An 18,240-nucleotide genomic window follows, 5' to 3' on the forward strand; every position below is an offset into this window, starting at 1 on the left:
AGTAATGTTTGTAAAAGAAAATAATCCATACATAAATTTATTATTCGTGCGACCATTTATTTTATAATGCGTAGCGTCCCAAGTTTTCTGGTCACGTACTGCACTAGAACGTAAAATGAGACTGTGCTAAGTCTCCTGAATGTATTAAAATCCGAACTAAGTTTCTTTATACACGCATTTATTAACAACTTGTGTAAATTCACAAAATATTTTTAACAAAAATAACAGAAATTTAAATAATTTAATTTAAACAATAAACATTATAAATTACATTAAAAATAATGAATAATAATAACACAATATTAAGAATAAGTCAAATCGATTTATCACACGACTAAAATATTAGGTCCGTTGAAAATCAACATAAAAATATTAATAGTTTATTCTTGGTGTTAATTACAAATTAATATTGCTGAGATTGCTGTTAATCTTAACTTAAATGTCAACAAATGGAATTCCTTCATGTCCTGTACACGGTGACGACTTCGCCTCGTTAGAAATATAAAGAGGATATAACTTCAGAGGTCTTCCTTCGGTGCATCCGGATCATTGTAAGGAGAAGTGCTTGTGGTCCTGAAATAGAAATCACCTCTCGCCCTGAAAACAATAGAAATTTCACTCATGCATTTTTTGTTTTATAGCTGTTACTTAGGTATACCTATATATGGCAAAATTTATAAAACTTAACAGGATTCTGAGTGGAGTGTAGAATGTATTTGTTTTAGCCAAAACTAAATTCATGTGTGTGTCGCTCTATAGCGACCTATAGGGGTGGAAAAAAAATCAAGAAGTATCCACACCGTATGTAGGTACATCGGTAAATGTACCTATTATATATGTCTTGTAAATTTAATACATTCATCGTAGCGATGAATCTAAAAAAGTATAAGGAAGTTGCAGTGGTAACCTAATCATCGGTTGGTATGGGCAACCTAGGAACTTCATCTTTTCTAAGTTTGGTTGTCATAGCAATTGTAACGTGTAATCAGTCAGAAAAATAGAATATTATTTTTGGCTCCCAGCCTCGACACGATGACGTCACAGTAACGCTCTCCGTGTCGCACAACATTATAGAACGACCCCCCCAGCCATAGGACATGTCAATAAGATATAAACCCCACACTATACAGGCTCAGGAATCTATATTGATATCACTTTTATTGAAAACGGTCCTGTCTATGCAGATATACCAATATCCTCGTATACGTTATATAATATAATATTATAGATTATGAGTTATCTAAGGAATAGATATTTTATTAAACGTCTTGTGGTTTCCACTTACGTGTGCGAAGCGCTGTGTCCCATCGGCGTTTTGTCGTCACTGTCGCAGTCGTCGTTCACGTAATCATTCCAGGACAGGCACTTGTACCCCATCATCGTACCAGGGTAGTACACCGAATCGGCGTACAGCATGTACGCCCTCGAGTGGCTACATCCAACTGCGATAAAAAAAAAAAGATAATTGTCCGCGGGTAAAGACGGAACGCGGTGCACAATCATTTGGTATTACAATGAAACCTCTAAATACCGGACACTCTCAAGTCTCAGTCGCAGAAGTTTCGTCCGTTATTCGGAGGTGCCCGCTATTCAGACAGTTGAGATTGTAGAAAGTTTGTAAGTAGTTGGTCAGAAAAGTCCGCTATTGAAAGGTATCCGCTATATTGGTCTAAAACCAATGTTGCGCATTCGTGTTAGGAATTTATATTTTATTATAAATAACATAAATCTTTTCTTTTTTTTTAATTTTTACAATTGTTTGTTATTTGCTCAGCCTTCAGAAGTTGTGTTTTTTTCTAGACTACTGCTACCCGGGTGCTAAGCCCTGATATTAATCCGTTATGCGCATGGCACACGTCACGAACGTTCCTAAAGTCCCGCTTTACTTTTTAACACGGTAACTAATAACCGAATGAAACTGACTATTTGGATTAGCCCATACAATCTAAGACAATCTTAGACCGTCTAACGGTAATTACCACGGTTACCTTTCGCAAGCACGTTTCCGTCATGTTATACATATTACATATTACAATATAGGTAACTACTCACCTAGTCCGATTATCCTTTCGAGCTTCATACCGTCGTAGCAGCCCGGTTGAGGCACGCTGCCGCCGTTCGGGAAAAAGTCCGCGTGCCCCGCCGAGTGATAAATGCCGGTGGAACCACCCGACGTGTGGATAACGTCCACGAACAGAGCGTCCGATTTCTTCAGCCCTTTTTTCTGCAGCTTTGCAAACTCAAAGCCCGGTCCTGCCGGATCAAGACCTAAGACGAGACGTGATTTTCTAAATCCTCGTCCGAAGACCGACCACTGCACTGCACTGCAGTCATAATAATAATATTAATATAACGTCGACCGCTGCTCATCGCTCACCCGTTATCCGGCCGATCAACCCCGACTTCATCAGGGACCCACACACGCCGGCGATGTGGGCCCCTAGACTGTGCCCGATCAGGTGTATGTCCGCCGATTCGACGACTCCGAGGTCCACGATATTGTCCAACACCTTGGCCAGTCTGGCGCCTATTTTTGACGTCATCAACATCGGCAACATGTAATTCCGGAATCCCGCTATGCCGCCCCAGTCCACGGTTATCACGTTATATCCGCCGACGTTTAAGTAAGCTGTTTTTGAAAAATATCAAATATATACATACAGGCACATAATATAATATTAAATTCGCACCCCGAATCACCCTCTGAGCCAGCTGTATTTGTACACTTTTTTTTTCGAGTTCATCGAGGGAAAGAGGAGGAACCGCGTTAGCATTACTTCTCCTCCGGCCCTCATCGTTCATTGACATAAAACGTAGTTAAACATCAATGGCGTCATGCCTAAACCCCCGCGACCTGGCAGACTTTCCTCAGCGAACGCCGGTTGGTATAATATGTCTACCAGGGAGCGCATTCCTTGGGGGCTCTCAATAACGTATTTATACACTTAATATTAGTGTTATAGATACGATGCCCAAGAAAAATGTATATCAGTTTATTACGACACGTGTTTGCGTGTCCACGACAAATCGATTGGTATAAACATTTTTTTTTTCAAAATAAATTTAACCTGTTTTTATACAAGACACGCCATCCTCGTGTATGATGGAGTCGAGCCATCCGTGTATGATCACTTTTAAAGGCATATCCGGAATCCAATGTTCTGACAATTCGTACTCGTGATCGAACCTTATTTTTATAGATTTATGGTTGCCGAGTTTCCTAAAACCGAAAGCCGCGATTAATCTTAACTTCTATATCGATACAAACACATTTCTCATATCTATAATTCTATATTGTATTAAAAATACTTATTTCAGAAACGATATATAATAATTATTTGCAGCTTTGATTTAATATTATAATAATATTACCTAATACCTAGACCTAACTATATATTTTAATATGCAACCAGTGTTAGAAAAGATAACCAAAAAATCATCTGGATAAGATAACAGATAATTCATTCGAAATTTATCTAGTTAAGATAAAATATAACATCATTTTTTTTTATCTAGATAAAGATAAAAATACACATACATTTATCGAGATAAAAAAATAGATAATGTTTTTTAAATTATATTAGAAATAATGTAATTTATTAGTAATTATTACTAATTAGATAATATTTATTAATTAATAAATCCTTAATGTCGTTTCTCAACTAAAATAAAATAAAATTTTATTTTTAATACAACTTGAATAAAAATAAAATAACAAAATATAACTGACAATATCTTAGTCAACATTTCTTTTTTTAACTATAATAATATTGGAATTTGGACTACTCGGTTCTCGTAAATTATTGGCTATTTCAGTATTTAAAAATATTCTTATTATTATATTATTTATCTAGATCACCACAATAATTACCACAGATAAACATTACATTTATCTAGATGAGATAATTAGATGAATTATTTATTTTTATCTAGATAAGATGGTTAAAGAAATAATTTTATCTAGATAATTCCAAACACTATATGCAACCTGTTTATATTATACGTCGTTTATTTTATAACATATTAAATTAAAAAGAGAACATTGTTAATTACACAGTCACACATTGTTATATTATATTTTATATAATTGTGAAGATACAGTTTTTGATATTTTAAAATAAGGTTATATTATGATTATCACTGGTAATCAATTACAGTGATACCACATCTCCCCCTTGACTTTAACTTTTTAATTTAAACATTCATAATATTCTTAATGCTAATTTACATAATTATTAACATGCATTTTTCAAATTTTATTCGTCTGAAATGATGGGCCGAGAAAACCTACTATTTATCTGGAGATTTTAACATCCAATTCGCGATACTGTACTTAAATGTTGATCATTAGTGATTATTGGAATTGCGCCGACGCACGTTTTGATATAGTAAGCTTAGGCGTACTAATTATTCAGTGGGTACCTAGCCTATTCAATGTAATCAAAATTGTATGTCACTTTGTCACCGCGTTCGAACGTGAATCAATAATTGAATTTTACCATAATCAAACGAATACCCAATAATTGACACTGGTCATCAACGAAACTGATAACGAAATTATTATTTTTCAATCTCAATGTCGCCGAAGTTGGTCGATTATATTAAAATAAATAATCCATCTACAGAATATAAATCACGAATCGCGTTTGTCTGAGTGATCATCGCTCAAAATAGCTTGTGCAGTTTCACACACCCGTGATGGTTCTTGTGGTTCAGCGTCACTGTTTTTATTTTCACCGTGTCGACATAATATGGAATTATTGTTTACGCTGTTGTATGATTGGCTATCTTTACGATAAGTCGATAACCAATCATAAAAAAATCGTTTTAGCGAGTACTTAACAACGACAATATAATATGCTTAAAAGTGACGTTCAGTGGCACCGAAGTATATTTTATCTTACACAATTTTAGGTACTTTTAAAAAGAATGTCCCGCGTACTGAATAGCGCATAAGTGACAGATAATATAATAATAAGAATCAATAATCAAGTTGCTTATTCCTAATTTGTATGTACATTTAACCACCCTTGAATTTTTCCCATTCGATATTGAATATAGTGTTCGGAGCCACTGATTAATGTCAGTGGTTCTTAAGCTGTGGACAGCAACCAGCTCACTCCGGGGGTCCATTACGCAACTCATGCCGGAAGTCCGCGGCGCTATCGGTGGTTCCGACCATGAACAATTATTGGTGTTGTGATTGAGATTTATCGTACAAAAATTGTATAGAAAAAAGTTAATCGAAAGACGATCTATTAGGAAGACGTTCCGTGGTTTGAAAAAGTCTTATACCGAGAGTCCGCGTACTTCAAAAGTTTAAGAACCACTGGCTTATACTATGTTACAATACTATTATTATTATTATTATTATTATTATTACGTTGTGGTGTTACATACGAATTCCAGTATTTGATGTCCACGTTTTTATCGTTGACGGACAACGTTTGTAAGTATTTTGCATCAAACCCATCCCATCTGACGACTGCTTTTTGGACAAAACGCAAAGCACTCTTCACGAAACATGCTAGAGCGGACAAACACACATATTGAATGCTGAGAAAATGTCATAACAAATATTAGGTAAAGTAAAGATACGAGTACAGCAAAATCCGTTAAATATTTGATTCCGTCGAGGTAGAGGGCCAGCTCTTAAGATTTTTTAATGTCACTTTTAATCTCGATTTTAATGCTATAGTTATTAATAATGTATATATAATATCAACGGGAACGAGTCAAAACAACAACTTTCATAGAAACGAAAAAAAAGTATCATTGATTCAAGATGATTCGGGTCGTGCAGGCGATTCAGCAACAAATATAAAAAAAATGTACCTATTTATGATTATTTAAAATTGTACGATCCAATGCATACTAATTAAATCATATATTATTATTACCTAATACCCTAATGAGTGCGGGAATGTGTGATTTATGTTTTTGAGTCGCATAAAAAGCATGAGTTATAGATACGATTGGTACGATATTGGAAAAGTATTTAGTTTTCAGTGGTCGTCTAAAGTTAAAACTAAATTAAAATTGAAACGTTTGCTTTGATGCCAGTCATTTGATTAATCATGTTAGTTTTTACTTTTAAAGAACGGGAGTATGGTATGCACCTAACTATAAATAGTTAATTATTATAATTATTATAAATATTTAAATTAAATAATTAATAACTACATTCTTTAATTATTGGTTCAAGGATTTCAGATGTCACATACCAGCTATTATAATGTAAAGTTAAACTTCAGTAATGTAGATTTAATTTTTAGGTATTGAGTCATATGTGTATTCAATAAAATCTTAATAAATTTGCGAAGCTTTATAAAATATTATTTTAAGATCAATTTTTAAAATTTTAATATATGAAACAAAAAGCATGTTCGTTGAAATACGACGGTAAAAAGAAAAAAAAGTATTCAGAAATAAATAAAATACAATGAAAAAGTATTTAAATACAAGTATTCGAAATCTTAGCAAGTGTCTTACTTTCGCTATACGTTCAACTATAGTACCAATTTTTTATTTTTATTTTTCCGGTCTTTTCGTTACAATCTGTATGATTACTTGATATTTTTCGATTTTTCGGGTTAGGTTAGGTTAATCTTAGATAAGTCTTAGCTGCAGTCGTGTGTTTGGTACCTATTTAAATTTAATTTGTTTGACAAATATAAACAAGTCTAAAATGACGCCACTTTTATTTTATCTAATTTTACGTTATTACAGAAGTAGGTACCTAATACTACTATTATAGCCCACAATGTATTTTTTTGCTATAAAATGATGCTATTTTTTGCTTACGACCACGACACGTATACAAAGTTCTGTGAGACGGGAATATTGCATTGTAGCTTATAAAATGTTAGCGGAAATTAAGTTGCGAACGGGTTTTCTGTTCAGTTACGCGGGCTGGTCAAAACTTTTGCCCCCCCCCCCCTCCTATCAAAAACTGAAATTAATTCACCGCGTGTTGTTACCTAATCGGTATACCGCTCCGAAACCGAGCGGTCAAAGCTATAATTGATACGACAACAATGCGTAGTGATTAAGACGTTTCGGTACGATTATTACGAGCAGGGGCGGACCGGCCCAGTGGTCTACTACGTCCTAGTGGGCCGCTGTCCTTGGTTGCGTTTTGAACCGGTGCCTTGTAAGTGGTACGATTACGTCGTACAGGACATCGGAACATAAACGTACTGTATGTGATGCGACGTAAACATAACAGGATTATATATTTAAACGAGACATAGGACGTGTCATCAAACTTTCAAAGTTATATGGTTCCAGTTTCTATAACGAATAAATCATAAATATCACTATCTTTAATTTGTCAAGTATATTATTCAAGGGGGTTAATATTTTGTAGACTAAGCCCCCTATCCAGCTCCCGGCTGATTAAGCCTTTCAGGGTCAGGGTAGGGCCGATATCTGGGGTAATGGGCTGGACCGCCTGGACCCTATACCTAGTACGGCCCTGAATTTATCAGACCATCATCATCGTCTACGCGTAATAATATGACGCGAGTTTACATTATTATTTTTCTCTTTGACCCGTCGTAGTTTTAGACCAATTTACCGTTGTTCTGTTGGACCACGAGCGCGAGGATTGTCGTGGTGATGATGAGCAGCATCGTTCGGCGCATTTGACGAGGCGATAGCAACAAGTGTTTTCGAAAATCGGATCCGATAATACACCATCTATAGAATGTGTGTGTGTCTGCGCTCGCGAAAAGCGACGGCTCTAGCCCGGACTGCTGTGCGCGATCGGTTTCGTCGTCGTCGTCGTCGTCGTTATTGTTGTTTTTCGAAAAAAAATATTATTATTATTATTTTAATAACAATCGTTTTGCTCACGCCGCCGCCCGTCAGCGTGGTTCAACGGCAACAATTACTTATATAGAGGTATATTGTAAACGGTTCGGCGGTCTGTATATTATTGTTATAGTGCTGCAGCAGTATCATTCGTCACTTAAAACCCGACGGAACGCGATACAATGGGCGAAAACACGTTCGAACGATGTACCATTATTATTATTCCATTATTATTGTAATTATTTTTACTGTTTCGGCACATTATTGCGGGCCGGATCGGTGTAGGTAGGCACTGCTCGGTCGGATTTTACGCGGTACGACACATTTGCGCGACGTGTGCGGTGTAGAGTACGAAGCGTAATAATATAATATTTCACACATTACCGCGATGCGCAGAACGATTGATAATAACACGACAATTATTATTATTACAACGGTAATTATCATATCATTCCTCGGCGTTTGCTGAACTCGATTTGATATTATAGCATATCCTTATGGAACACCACCCGACGTGTGGCATGACGTTCGGGCGGCACGAAATATTATTTTCGGCTGATTTTCTTTTTTCCGCGTCTGTTTATCGTAGTAATAATTATTATTACTATTATGGTAATCGATGGTGTTAATAATAATATTATACCACACTCGACCGGCAAACCGTAAGCTTAGGTAGGTGTTGATAAAAAAATGGTAACGCACTGCGAAAACGAGAAACGCCCGACAGCTTATCGACACGACGGTTTCGCCGACTGTTTAGAAAATTATATTATTACCTCAGCTTATCGACAGAAAATTATAATAATATTATACCGTAATTATAGCAATAATAATATATAAATGATTATTAAAAATTGAATGGTCTGAGACAGCAGTTACTGCTGAAACTGGCGTTCATTAATTATCCAAATCGTTTCGGCTATGTGTCTATTATATTATGTATGTTCGTACGGTCGACATACATTACGCGTTGCAGTAATTATTTTTAATTGACGGTGCGATACTGCGATTATCATATTATTTTGAAAGACGCGTTTTGTCGATCAGGTGATTCACCGAGCATGCTCACATCCCCGTTTTTAATTTAATAATGAATTTATACGAATTTCGAATTTTTAAGTATAGGTATTCAAATTGTTGAGATTTTTTTCTTCTATACTTTAAGGATTGTCCGGCTGTGATACAAACTCTTGTTTTTAAAATGAGATTCCACTTTTTACTGTAAATTAATACATATTTTTTTCCAAAATTTTAACATGTACCTAATTCAAAATTCGTACTAATAGTTTTTTAGTCATTCAAATGTTTAAATTAAGGATAGTAGTCCTTAAAAGTGATTTTTCAATATTAAATGAAATAGAAGTGATACTGGATCTAATATTTATTATGCATGGGCCACTTTTATAGATTTTTAAAGATTATAAATATTGCAATAGAATAATATAACATGGATATATTATCACAGCCCCCTAACACCTCTATAACATCCACACCCATTATCATGGACCAATTATATCTAGATCAGAAAGTTAAGTAACTAAAAAACTACTCGTCCTAATTTTGATTTTGATACCAACGTCAACATTTTCAGAAAAGATATCAGCTAAATAATTTACAGTACAAGTAAGGCGAGGGGTTGTTATTTGAAAAACGGACATTTTTATTTCCATTGAACACTCAATAAGTAGTACAAAAATTTTGAAAATATGGACTTTACAATAGCTAAAAATTCCAAAAATCAGTTTTTGAAAAATTTCATTATTTGAATATGTACAAGTCATAGTTCTGGCAGGGTCAAATTCAGTATAAACATTTAGATAACCAACCAATTACCGTGTTGTTATTCGGTTACTACCACGATTAATAAGATATCTTTAATCGTGGTTACTCCTTACAATATGTTAATTTCGGTAAAAAAATTTAAACATTTCGATTTATTTTTGTCAGAAATCATAAGATAATTATTTTGTTGTCTTTAAACTAGATAGTTATAACTTATCATATTATTTCATTACAACTAAAGTATTGTTATTTAATAATGACAAACTGTAACCATTATAATCTTACTTCAGCCTGCAATAATACCTAGTAGCATGAATGTAGCACAAACGTTCACTAAACATTTAATATATTAATAAATTTAATAAAACATTTTATTATTAAGTACTAAATATGATTAGTAAGTAATATGTGCACAATCAATCGATTAATCTATTAAAATTGAATGGGTCATTAAAACAATACATTTTTTTTAGTACAACCAGGCATAAATGATAATATTTCTGTTCATAGAAATAAGGGTAAATCATTATTCGTTTATTTGCCTTCCATTGCGCTAGGTAGGTAGTATAAATAATTATAATTTATTCACATTAAAATTTAAAAAAAATCAAGGAAGTCGCTCTGCTGTACAGTAGGCGTTGAGCGTGTAACTCGTTACCATTGCGAGTAGGTCACGGTCACTGTATGACGAATATTTTGTTCAATTTGAATTCAACGATAAATCATTGTAAACGATGAAAAACGATTCGGATCAGAGACTGTAAATTTCTATATCTAGAGATACTTTAAGCTATATTAATGTTTTTATTTTATTATTCCCTGGTCACGTTTGTTCTTGTGCACCATAAGTGTAAAAATCGGAGAAAAAAGTTTTTCGCTCTGTAGAATTAATATAATATAGATGGTAAAAATTATTCATCAACAAACATGTTTAGGTACGTTATTTTTAGTCTACTTTTTGAAAACAGGACATTTTATCGTCCCGACAACGGGACTATCCCGTTTAAAAAGTAACGTATGGTAACTTTAGACTCTTATAACACCTAACTGTTGAAACTTGTCATTGACTATCAAAGTCACATCACCCATAACAGTTTTTCAATGATAATTATTTTAAATTGATAAACGTGTTTTATTTTGCATGAATTACCCGTGTTGTTTCCCTTGCGTTCACGACAGCAATCTTAAGTATTTGCTAACTACAACTGTTATTTGTTATGTTTTTTTTTTTTTAAATAACAATAATACATTTCTAGTAGAAGGGTTTAATAAATATTATTTTAAAAATTAGGCAACTGTCTAAATTTGAATGTTTTATAGGTAGTAAAAATTACATTACCTATTTAAACTTTGTATAGGTACGTATTACTAGTTGTACCTATATCATCAAATGTTACCTAATTTTGAGTTAATGTATAACCAACATATAAAACATATATTTTAAAACTTTTATATTTAGGACTATATTATATAGGTAGTAATTTGGAAGGATCATAAAAAATCGAAAAAATTGTTTAAGATGGAGAGGAATAAAATCACTTCTGAATAAAAATCACACGTTCACCAAATTATAAGAGCCTCATAAAAATAGTCAGTTTTGTCCACTCTTCTTAATAAATAATGTCTCAAATCCACCGTTCTAAAAACCTTAAATACAAATCAATCTCGTACATTTCTACAATGTAACCTAACTTCATAGGTATACATTCTAGGTTAGAATATAGAAGAACTAATGTCTTATAAGTAATAGGTATAGGTATTACATGTAATTCATAGTAATTATAGTAACTATGACCAACTTACCTGTTAAAAATGGCTATAGCGTTTATTGGGGCCACTCGAGTATCGTACCAAAAAATGTTCTAAAGTCGTGTATTCATTTATTTTTAATAAGAATTCGTTGTACAGTATATGACTCTTGTAGGTAATAGCAGGGGACAATAACAATATTCGAATAATGAATGTAGGTCAACGATGAGGTCCTATTCATCCCTTGACAATAATTATTGACCAAGTGCGGAGCATGCTTGGCTACAGCAGCATATATTATAATACATAAGGGCTAAGACTTCGTTAATTAATTGTCTTGGATCGAAGAATTTAAATAACCAATACATAATATTATATGAATAAATATTGTTTGTTTGTTTATTAGTGTATAAATACGTACAAGCTACAACAAAAAAATTGTATTTATCGCATGTACCTCTACAAGTGATTATTATAATATGACATGACGTTTTGAAGTTTGAACTTATCCATATTATATCTAGTGCATGTTGGTTATAATATTATATTACATAGGTAGTAATATATAAGCTTAATAAATACCAAAAGGACTTGATTGGTTGGTCTTCAAGTAGAAATCACCCTGAGCACTAGAGAATAGCATCATTAATTAGTGATTAGATTTATTGACACAAAGTATATGCTTAGGTATAAAAATACAAAAAACACTGATTTTAATAACAAATCACGTCAAATAACTGTCATTAAGTTACTGTTTCGATTTGTACAACCGATTGGAATTTATTGGTTATTATTTTGTTCCAAATTATTCAAAAACAGAATTATTAGTTAATACGTAATAGATAGGTACATACTAAATATACTTGCTTATTAAACAATCTAGGTACCGGCATGTATTACCTGCTAATTATCATCGTTCAACAATTATAGCCGTGATAAAAATACTAAAACAATATTTCTATATAATGAAAAATAGTACCATATTGATTATTAATGCAAGTATATTTTGTGACCTATGATAGTATCAAACATATTATATAATTAGTATACGACAAGGTAGGTAAATGTATAGATTTGAAATGTTTACAATTCTCACTAAAAAAGTAATTTAGGTAGGTACATTGGATCAACGATTAAAATTAAATTATTTGCAATAATTATTGACCATTATAGATTGGGATTCCGACAGCTTATGCCCATTTCGGATATAATATATTCACCTGATTATTGCGTCGTGTCCCATCAGAATTTTAGAGTTGTTTACACACTCGTCCGACTTAAAGGCCGACCACGTATTGCATTGTGTCGCGACCAAAGATTTTCTATTGTACACTGAGTCAGCATAGAGATGGTATGCTCTCGAATGACTGCCAATTACTGTGATCAATTCAATAATAGTATAATATTATTGTAACGTGTATTTAATGTGTTATTTTCTATACGTTTACTTTGTCAACATTTAAAACAATTGTACATATTATGTAGGTACATTAATTTTAATACGTGCACATTTTCGTGACTGAGAGGTAAAATGTGTTTGTACGATTTATTTTGTGTAAAGGCAGTTACATAACATATTTTACCATAATATTAGCATTGCATCAAAATATTTAATTGTATATTGCAATAATTTCTTAGATTTGATATAATATATATTTTTTCAAATACGAAACTAATTTGTTAATTATTACAAAAAGGCTTATCATAACAATAAACAGTTTTTTATTTTTTTTTTGGGGGGGGGGGGGTGAGGCTTCGACTACTGAGTACATTAGCCTGTGGAACTGTGGGGGAGGGTACTGTAGGTTTTGAACTCGCGTGTGTTTGTTTTGGCAGAAATTTTAAGTGGGCACCCGTAAGTGTCTGCCATGCCTGGGTGGGGGATGGCGGCCTCTCTCTCCGGACAAATATACAGTTTATTTAGGCTAAACAATATCGTTTTTCATCGTTTATTGATTGCGCGATGCCGCACATGATTAGATAAACTGTAATAAGTTTTTCGTCGACAACGTGCCCGATGCATTATTAGACATTTAGAACTGGCAAGCGTATAGTAATAGTGTTTACTTACTGGACTCTATCTTCCTGAACAAGACATCATATCCAGGTTGTGGCGCTTTTCCACCGTTGGGATAGAAATCGGCGTGGCCCAAACTTTCCATAACGCCAAGAGTCCCTCCGGCCGTGTGTATCACGTCCACAAACTCGGCATCGTCTATGCTCAACCGTTCATTTTGGAAAGGAATAAACTCGAACCCCAAGGCGGCTGGATCGAGACCTATATTAAATCGGGGTGTCTTAAAATACTATATTATTATATATTCCGCTAACGTTAACTGTATATTTGAACTTTATATTATTTGATCGATTACGCACATTAAGTAACATAATAGTATGACATAATAAGGTACATATGCGAAAAAATGTATTGAGTACTAGATATTGGTATATGGTAACAATTAATAAGTATAAATAATGAACACTGCCGGTTTAATATTATGCCTATAGGTTTCAATAGATATTTCACGAATAAAATAATCGTAACCAAAACTAATTATATTAATATTCAAAGAAATCACCAAACGCTGTAATCAAAAAAATCTCTCGTTTTCCAATAATTAAAAAACCTTATATTTTAACATTATTTTATTTTGAATTGTATTTTTACTATAGTTGTGTAAAAGTAATATACACTATACATATTGTATAGTACATTAGTACCTACGTTCACGTATGGTCGATTGTTGAATAATGCATTTTAAAATGCTTTTAATGAAATTCCGTATCTATAGTGGCTCCCTTAAATTTAATTGATATTGACAAACTGATCGAAAAATATTCATTTTTGATCAAAGCGTCGGTCGTCATGACTCGCGGATGTCACTTTTTTTTTTTTTTGATCCCATTGATAAATTAAACGTTGATCAATATTATTTACTTCGAGTGGTGTTGTGTAGGGATCGAACATTCGGTTATAAATTACAATAATAAATTGCTTGGTCATTATTTAACATTGTATTAGTACAATATTATACGTCTACTCTACTCACCGGTGATCCTGCCGATTTTTCCCGACTTAAAATTAGAACCACACGACCCCATGACGTGGGCACCGAGACTGTGACCTATTAAATGTATGTCCGACGGTTGTGTCCCTGTGTGTGCGACCATACGATCCAAAAACTCGGCGATCACATTACCCACGGGCGCGGTCATGATAGCCGGCTTGTGATAGATGATATTTTTTGCGATATTGCTCCAATCCACTGATATCACGTTGTACCCTCCAGCATCGACATACGCTATGAATATTATGTAAACAGCCATCGTTTAGTATATTAAAATTTATAGTTAGGCTGCACCTATATACTTATAGCACAGATAATGGTTACAAATAGTCGCACATTGAGTTTAATAAGTTACAAACTGTTTAGGACGATTTTGTTGACTTAGGGGGGAGGAGGGGCCAGTCTTTCTTTGAGAAATTATACCCATTGCTTGGAAAATATGAGGTTACAAATTATAAAAACTTGGTTACAAATGGTTACAGATTGAGAAAATAGGGTTACTCTAATTTTGAAAAGTGTCTTATAAAGTGGGGGGGGGGGGGGAAGCTAACTTCGCACACGTATAAAAATGTGTATATAATTATTATAATCTGCAGTACTATTATAGTACATATTATTTTTGTATTAGTTTACTATTGATCGTACACCTTATCAATTCATAATTAATTAAATATTTGAATATGGTTTATCATTTGTACTGTATGGTTCTTAGGATATTATGCAAAATCGTGCGAACGGGCTTGTCTTAACATACAACGTACCGGTTTTAATGGTAAACACTCCAGTGAAATTATCGTCTGAAGCAAGCCATCCGTGAGTAATGACTTTTAAAGGGAAATCGTCAATCCAATAGTCGAGTACACTTGATTCGTTACCAAATTCAATTTCTATTGGTTTATCATTTCCGAGAATACTATTTGGATAAATAAATAGTCTATTATAAAAACACTGTAAAGTGTAAACTTAAAAATAAAATATGATAATTTTATTACATCTAAAAATGAATATCTTACAATTTTATAAAAGATGACTTTTAGAAAAAAATTAATATGTTAACATTGAATTAATGATGAAATATTTATTTAATATAACTAATCCAAACCGAATCAAACCGGATCGAACCGGCGTATATATTCTATCATATTATAGAATTATTCGATTAGTCTTAACAAATTATGAAAAATTATTGAAAAACTAGACGGTAGTGAGTGGCATTTGAGTCCTACAATTTTTAAGATTTATTTAATTTATTGTGGTTAGCATCTACAGTTAAAATGATCAAATTTTATTTATAAACACTGGGTGATACTTTTTCCACTGAACACTCATTATTTCAAAAAGTATAAATATTTTAGATTCTGAGCGAAGCGATGAATGTATTGATTTTATAATGTGTGCGGTTTTTTTTTTTTTTGTGTCTGTCATCACCTTTTAGGACAGTAAAATGCTTGGATTTGCTTCAAAACTAACGTTTCTGATAGGAAAGTGAATCTAGTTGGTACTTTGGGAGGTCAAAAGAAAACATTTCCCAGTAGTTTTCAAAAGCGACGTAAAAAACAAAAGAAAAATTAAGGAAAAACGGGAATTTTTACGCAAAATCTGTTTTCGAGAAAATCGAATTCGGTTTTTGGTGCAACTCTAGAACAAATGACCGTAGGTAAAATTAAAAATCCTTAGTCACAGTTTTTATTTATAAGCATTTAAAGTTCAAAGCTTGACAAAATACGGAAAAATCACGAAAATTATTTTGTGTTTGAGAATTTATAAAAAATTTTCTTTTTAAATCTAAGATTTGAAAATGTAATACAAGATTATCCATAAGTTTGTCTAGCTTTATCAAAAAAAAAATGTTTACAAGAAAGTCAAATTAAATTTTTATGAGCGTTTGAAATTTATATTTTTACAACATTTGATATTCACTCGATTTCTCATGTAACGATTTTCTTATTTTGTTGTAATTAAAAAACGTATGACTGTAGATACTTGAAAATTTCACTGAATGGTTATATTAGCATTTTCTATACACGATAAAATTTTGAAAATAATTTTACACTTTTTGAGCTGTTTACGGACATTGTCAGTTTTCAATTATTTTAGTTTTTTTTTCTATAAATATTAATAAAATTTTATTTGTTGGGTAAAAAAGCGTGAAAACTTAATGCAAACCTCCTGATATTTTGTTACAATAGCAGTTGAAAAATATTAATAACACATAGGCATAATTTTTTTTTATAAGCATTTAAAGTTCAAATTTTGACAAAATATATCAAATTTAAAATTTAATAATTATTTTGTAGTTAAAAATTTATAAAATGTTCAACTTTTATAGCTAAGGATTGAAAATTTAAAACAAGGCTCCATGTAAATAGGTTATATTTAAATTACTTTATTCAAAATAATATCAAATAATAATAATATCTATTATACTTGGTAATATCATAGGCTGACTGACCGTTTTCGCCTAGAATCGTTTTTTTTATACAATGATATTATATCATTGAATTCAGATTTAATACCATCCATTACAGTGACCCAATTGTAACCTACTGTACAGTAGAGTGACATCCACTTACCCACCATTTTTTACATGGTTTCTAGTCATTTAAAAACAACATTTATAAAAAAGTGTTTTTTATTTTTTTGAATGACAACGTATAGTTTTAATTTCATATTCCAAACAGAATATTTATCCAGTATATATAAGTATTTAGATACATAAATTTGAATTTAGAAATAGTAGCTTATAAGTTATAAAGTATATTTGAAAGTTTAGATGATAGTGGAGTAGTGGTACGCAGTTGCCCCTCAAAATGTTGGTACATTACTCCGCTCATCTAAACTTTAAATACTTATAAGTTATTACTAATAAGTAATAAGCTATTCGTTCTAAATTCAATTTTTTATGTACCTTTTTAAAATACTCAGAAAAAAATTCTGCTTTTGAAGATGAAATTAAAATTGTTTGTTATGATTCAAAAAAGTAAAAAACTTAGAAAATTATAAGAATAAAAATATTTAAAAATATAGTTTTTCAATAAAAACGTTTTTTTTTTTCAATAACTTGAAGCCATGTGAAAAAAATATTTTTAAAAACATAAATACTTTTTAAATAATCGCTGTTTTGCGATAAATTAATCACCTGGTAATTGGGATGTAAGCATATGTATAATGTTTATTTGTGTACCTACCTATAACAATAGAACTGATATTATATTTTAATACTGATCATGTATTATATTTTAAAATTCAACAAATATTACTGTCAACTAGACTAAAAACAGTGAAAGGTTTTTTAAATGTATTATTATATCACGAAGTACCTACATAACATAACAATTATTAACAAAATTATAAAAATTGAAACCGATGTGTATTGTGTCGTACAATTTTTCAACATATTTTCCAGGGTTATTAAGCGGTGTGTGTGTGTGCGACACTATAGAAGCGATACTCTTATTAGAAAAAGGCAAAACAAACCAAACAACAGAATTATAAATGAATAAATAACGTGTTGTAATATTTCTCGTTTCACACAGAAAGTACCTACCTATTTAATATTGGTACCTAGTAGACTTTTTTAATGTGTTTAATTTTGATATTATTATAATGTACAGATCGAAACGAAACACAACTACGTCGAAGTTCGTGTGTACGTACGAGTTCCAATAGAGGAAATCTAACTTGGATCCATTGACAAAATATCTCTGTTTGATCTCTTCTCGGGAAGTGTCGTTGATCTCATTAGAAGTATCGTCGTCATCGTTTCGTTTGAATATTAGAAACTGAGCTGAAATGCGAAAACGATATTATATTTCATGGAATATAT

The 18,240-nt window shown here is 32.2% G+C and overlaps 2 protein-coding genes across 2 annotated transcripts in view; both read right to left on the reverse strand.

The window, feature by feature from the left end:
* Positions 1–32: 32 nt before the first annotated feature.
* Positions 33–8,541, reverse strand: LOC132950982 (pancreatic lipase-related protein 2-like). Its single transcript, XM_061022628.1, has 7 exons — positions 7,580–8,541; positions 5,401–5,527; positions 3,069–3,220; positions 2,378–2,629; positions 2,053–2,268; positions 1,286–1,442; positions 33–597 (listed from the first exon to the last, which is right to left on the reverse strand). The coding sequence occupies exons 1-7, from the start codon at positions 7,644–7,646 to the stop codon at positions 519–521; spliced, it is 1,050 nt and encodes a 349-aa protein (XP_060878611.1). The 5' UTR covers positions 7,647–8,541; the 3' UTR covers positions 33–518.
* A 3,193-nt stretch (positions 8,542–11,734) lies between these two features.
* LOC132951362 (uncharacterized) overlaps positions 11,735–18,240 on the reverse strand; it is a 29,991-nt gene continuing 23,485 nt past the window's right edge. Inside the window, exons 9-13 of the mRNA XM_061023178.1 lie at positions 15,176–15,327; positions 14,397–14,648; positions 13,418–13,624; positions 12,567–12,723; positions 11,735–11,975 (exon numbers count right to left, since the gene is read on the reverse strand). Of these exons, the coding sequence (XP_060879161.1) occupies positions 11,918–11,975; positions 12,567–12,723; positions 13,418–13,624; positions 14,397–14,648; positions 15,176–15,327 (826 nt within the window). The 3' untranslated portion in view covers positions 11,735–11,917. The remainder of the gene's footprint in view (positions 11,976–12,566; positions 12,724–13,417; positions 13,625–14,396; positions 14,649–15,175; positions 15,328–18,240) is intronic.

Source organism: Metopolophium dirhodum, chromosome 8, assembly GCF_019925205.1.
Source record: "Metopolophium dirhodum isolate CAU chromosome 8, ASM1992520v1, whole genome shotgun sequence".
Taxonomy (NCBI): Eukaryota; Metazoa; Arthropoda; class Insecta; order Hemiptera; family Aphididae; genus Metopolophium; species Metopolophium dirhodum.

Coding starts and splice junctions, on each gene's coding strand:
- LOC132950982 (XM_061022628.1), bottom strand. CDS start 7,646: ATGCGCCGAACGATGCTGCTCATCATCACCACGACAATCCTCGCGCTC. Junction 1,443..2,052: donor CGAAAGGATAATCGGACTAG/GTGAGTAGTTAC, acceptor TTTTTATCGCAG/TTGGATGTAGCCACTCGAGG. Junction 598..1,285: donor GGACACAGCGCTTCGCACAC/GTAAGTGGAAAC, acceptor TATTGTTTTCAG/GGCGAGAGGTGATTTCTATT.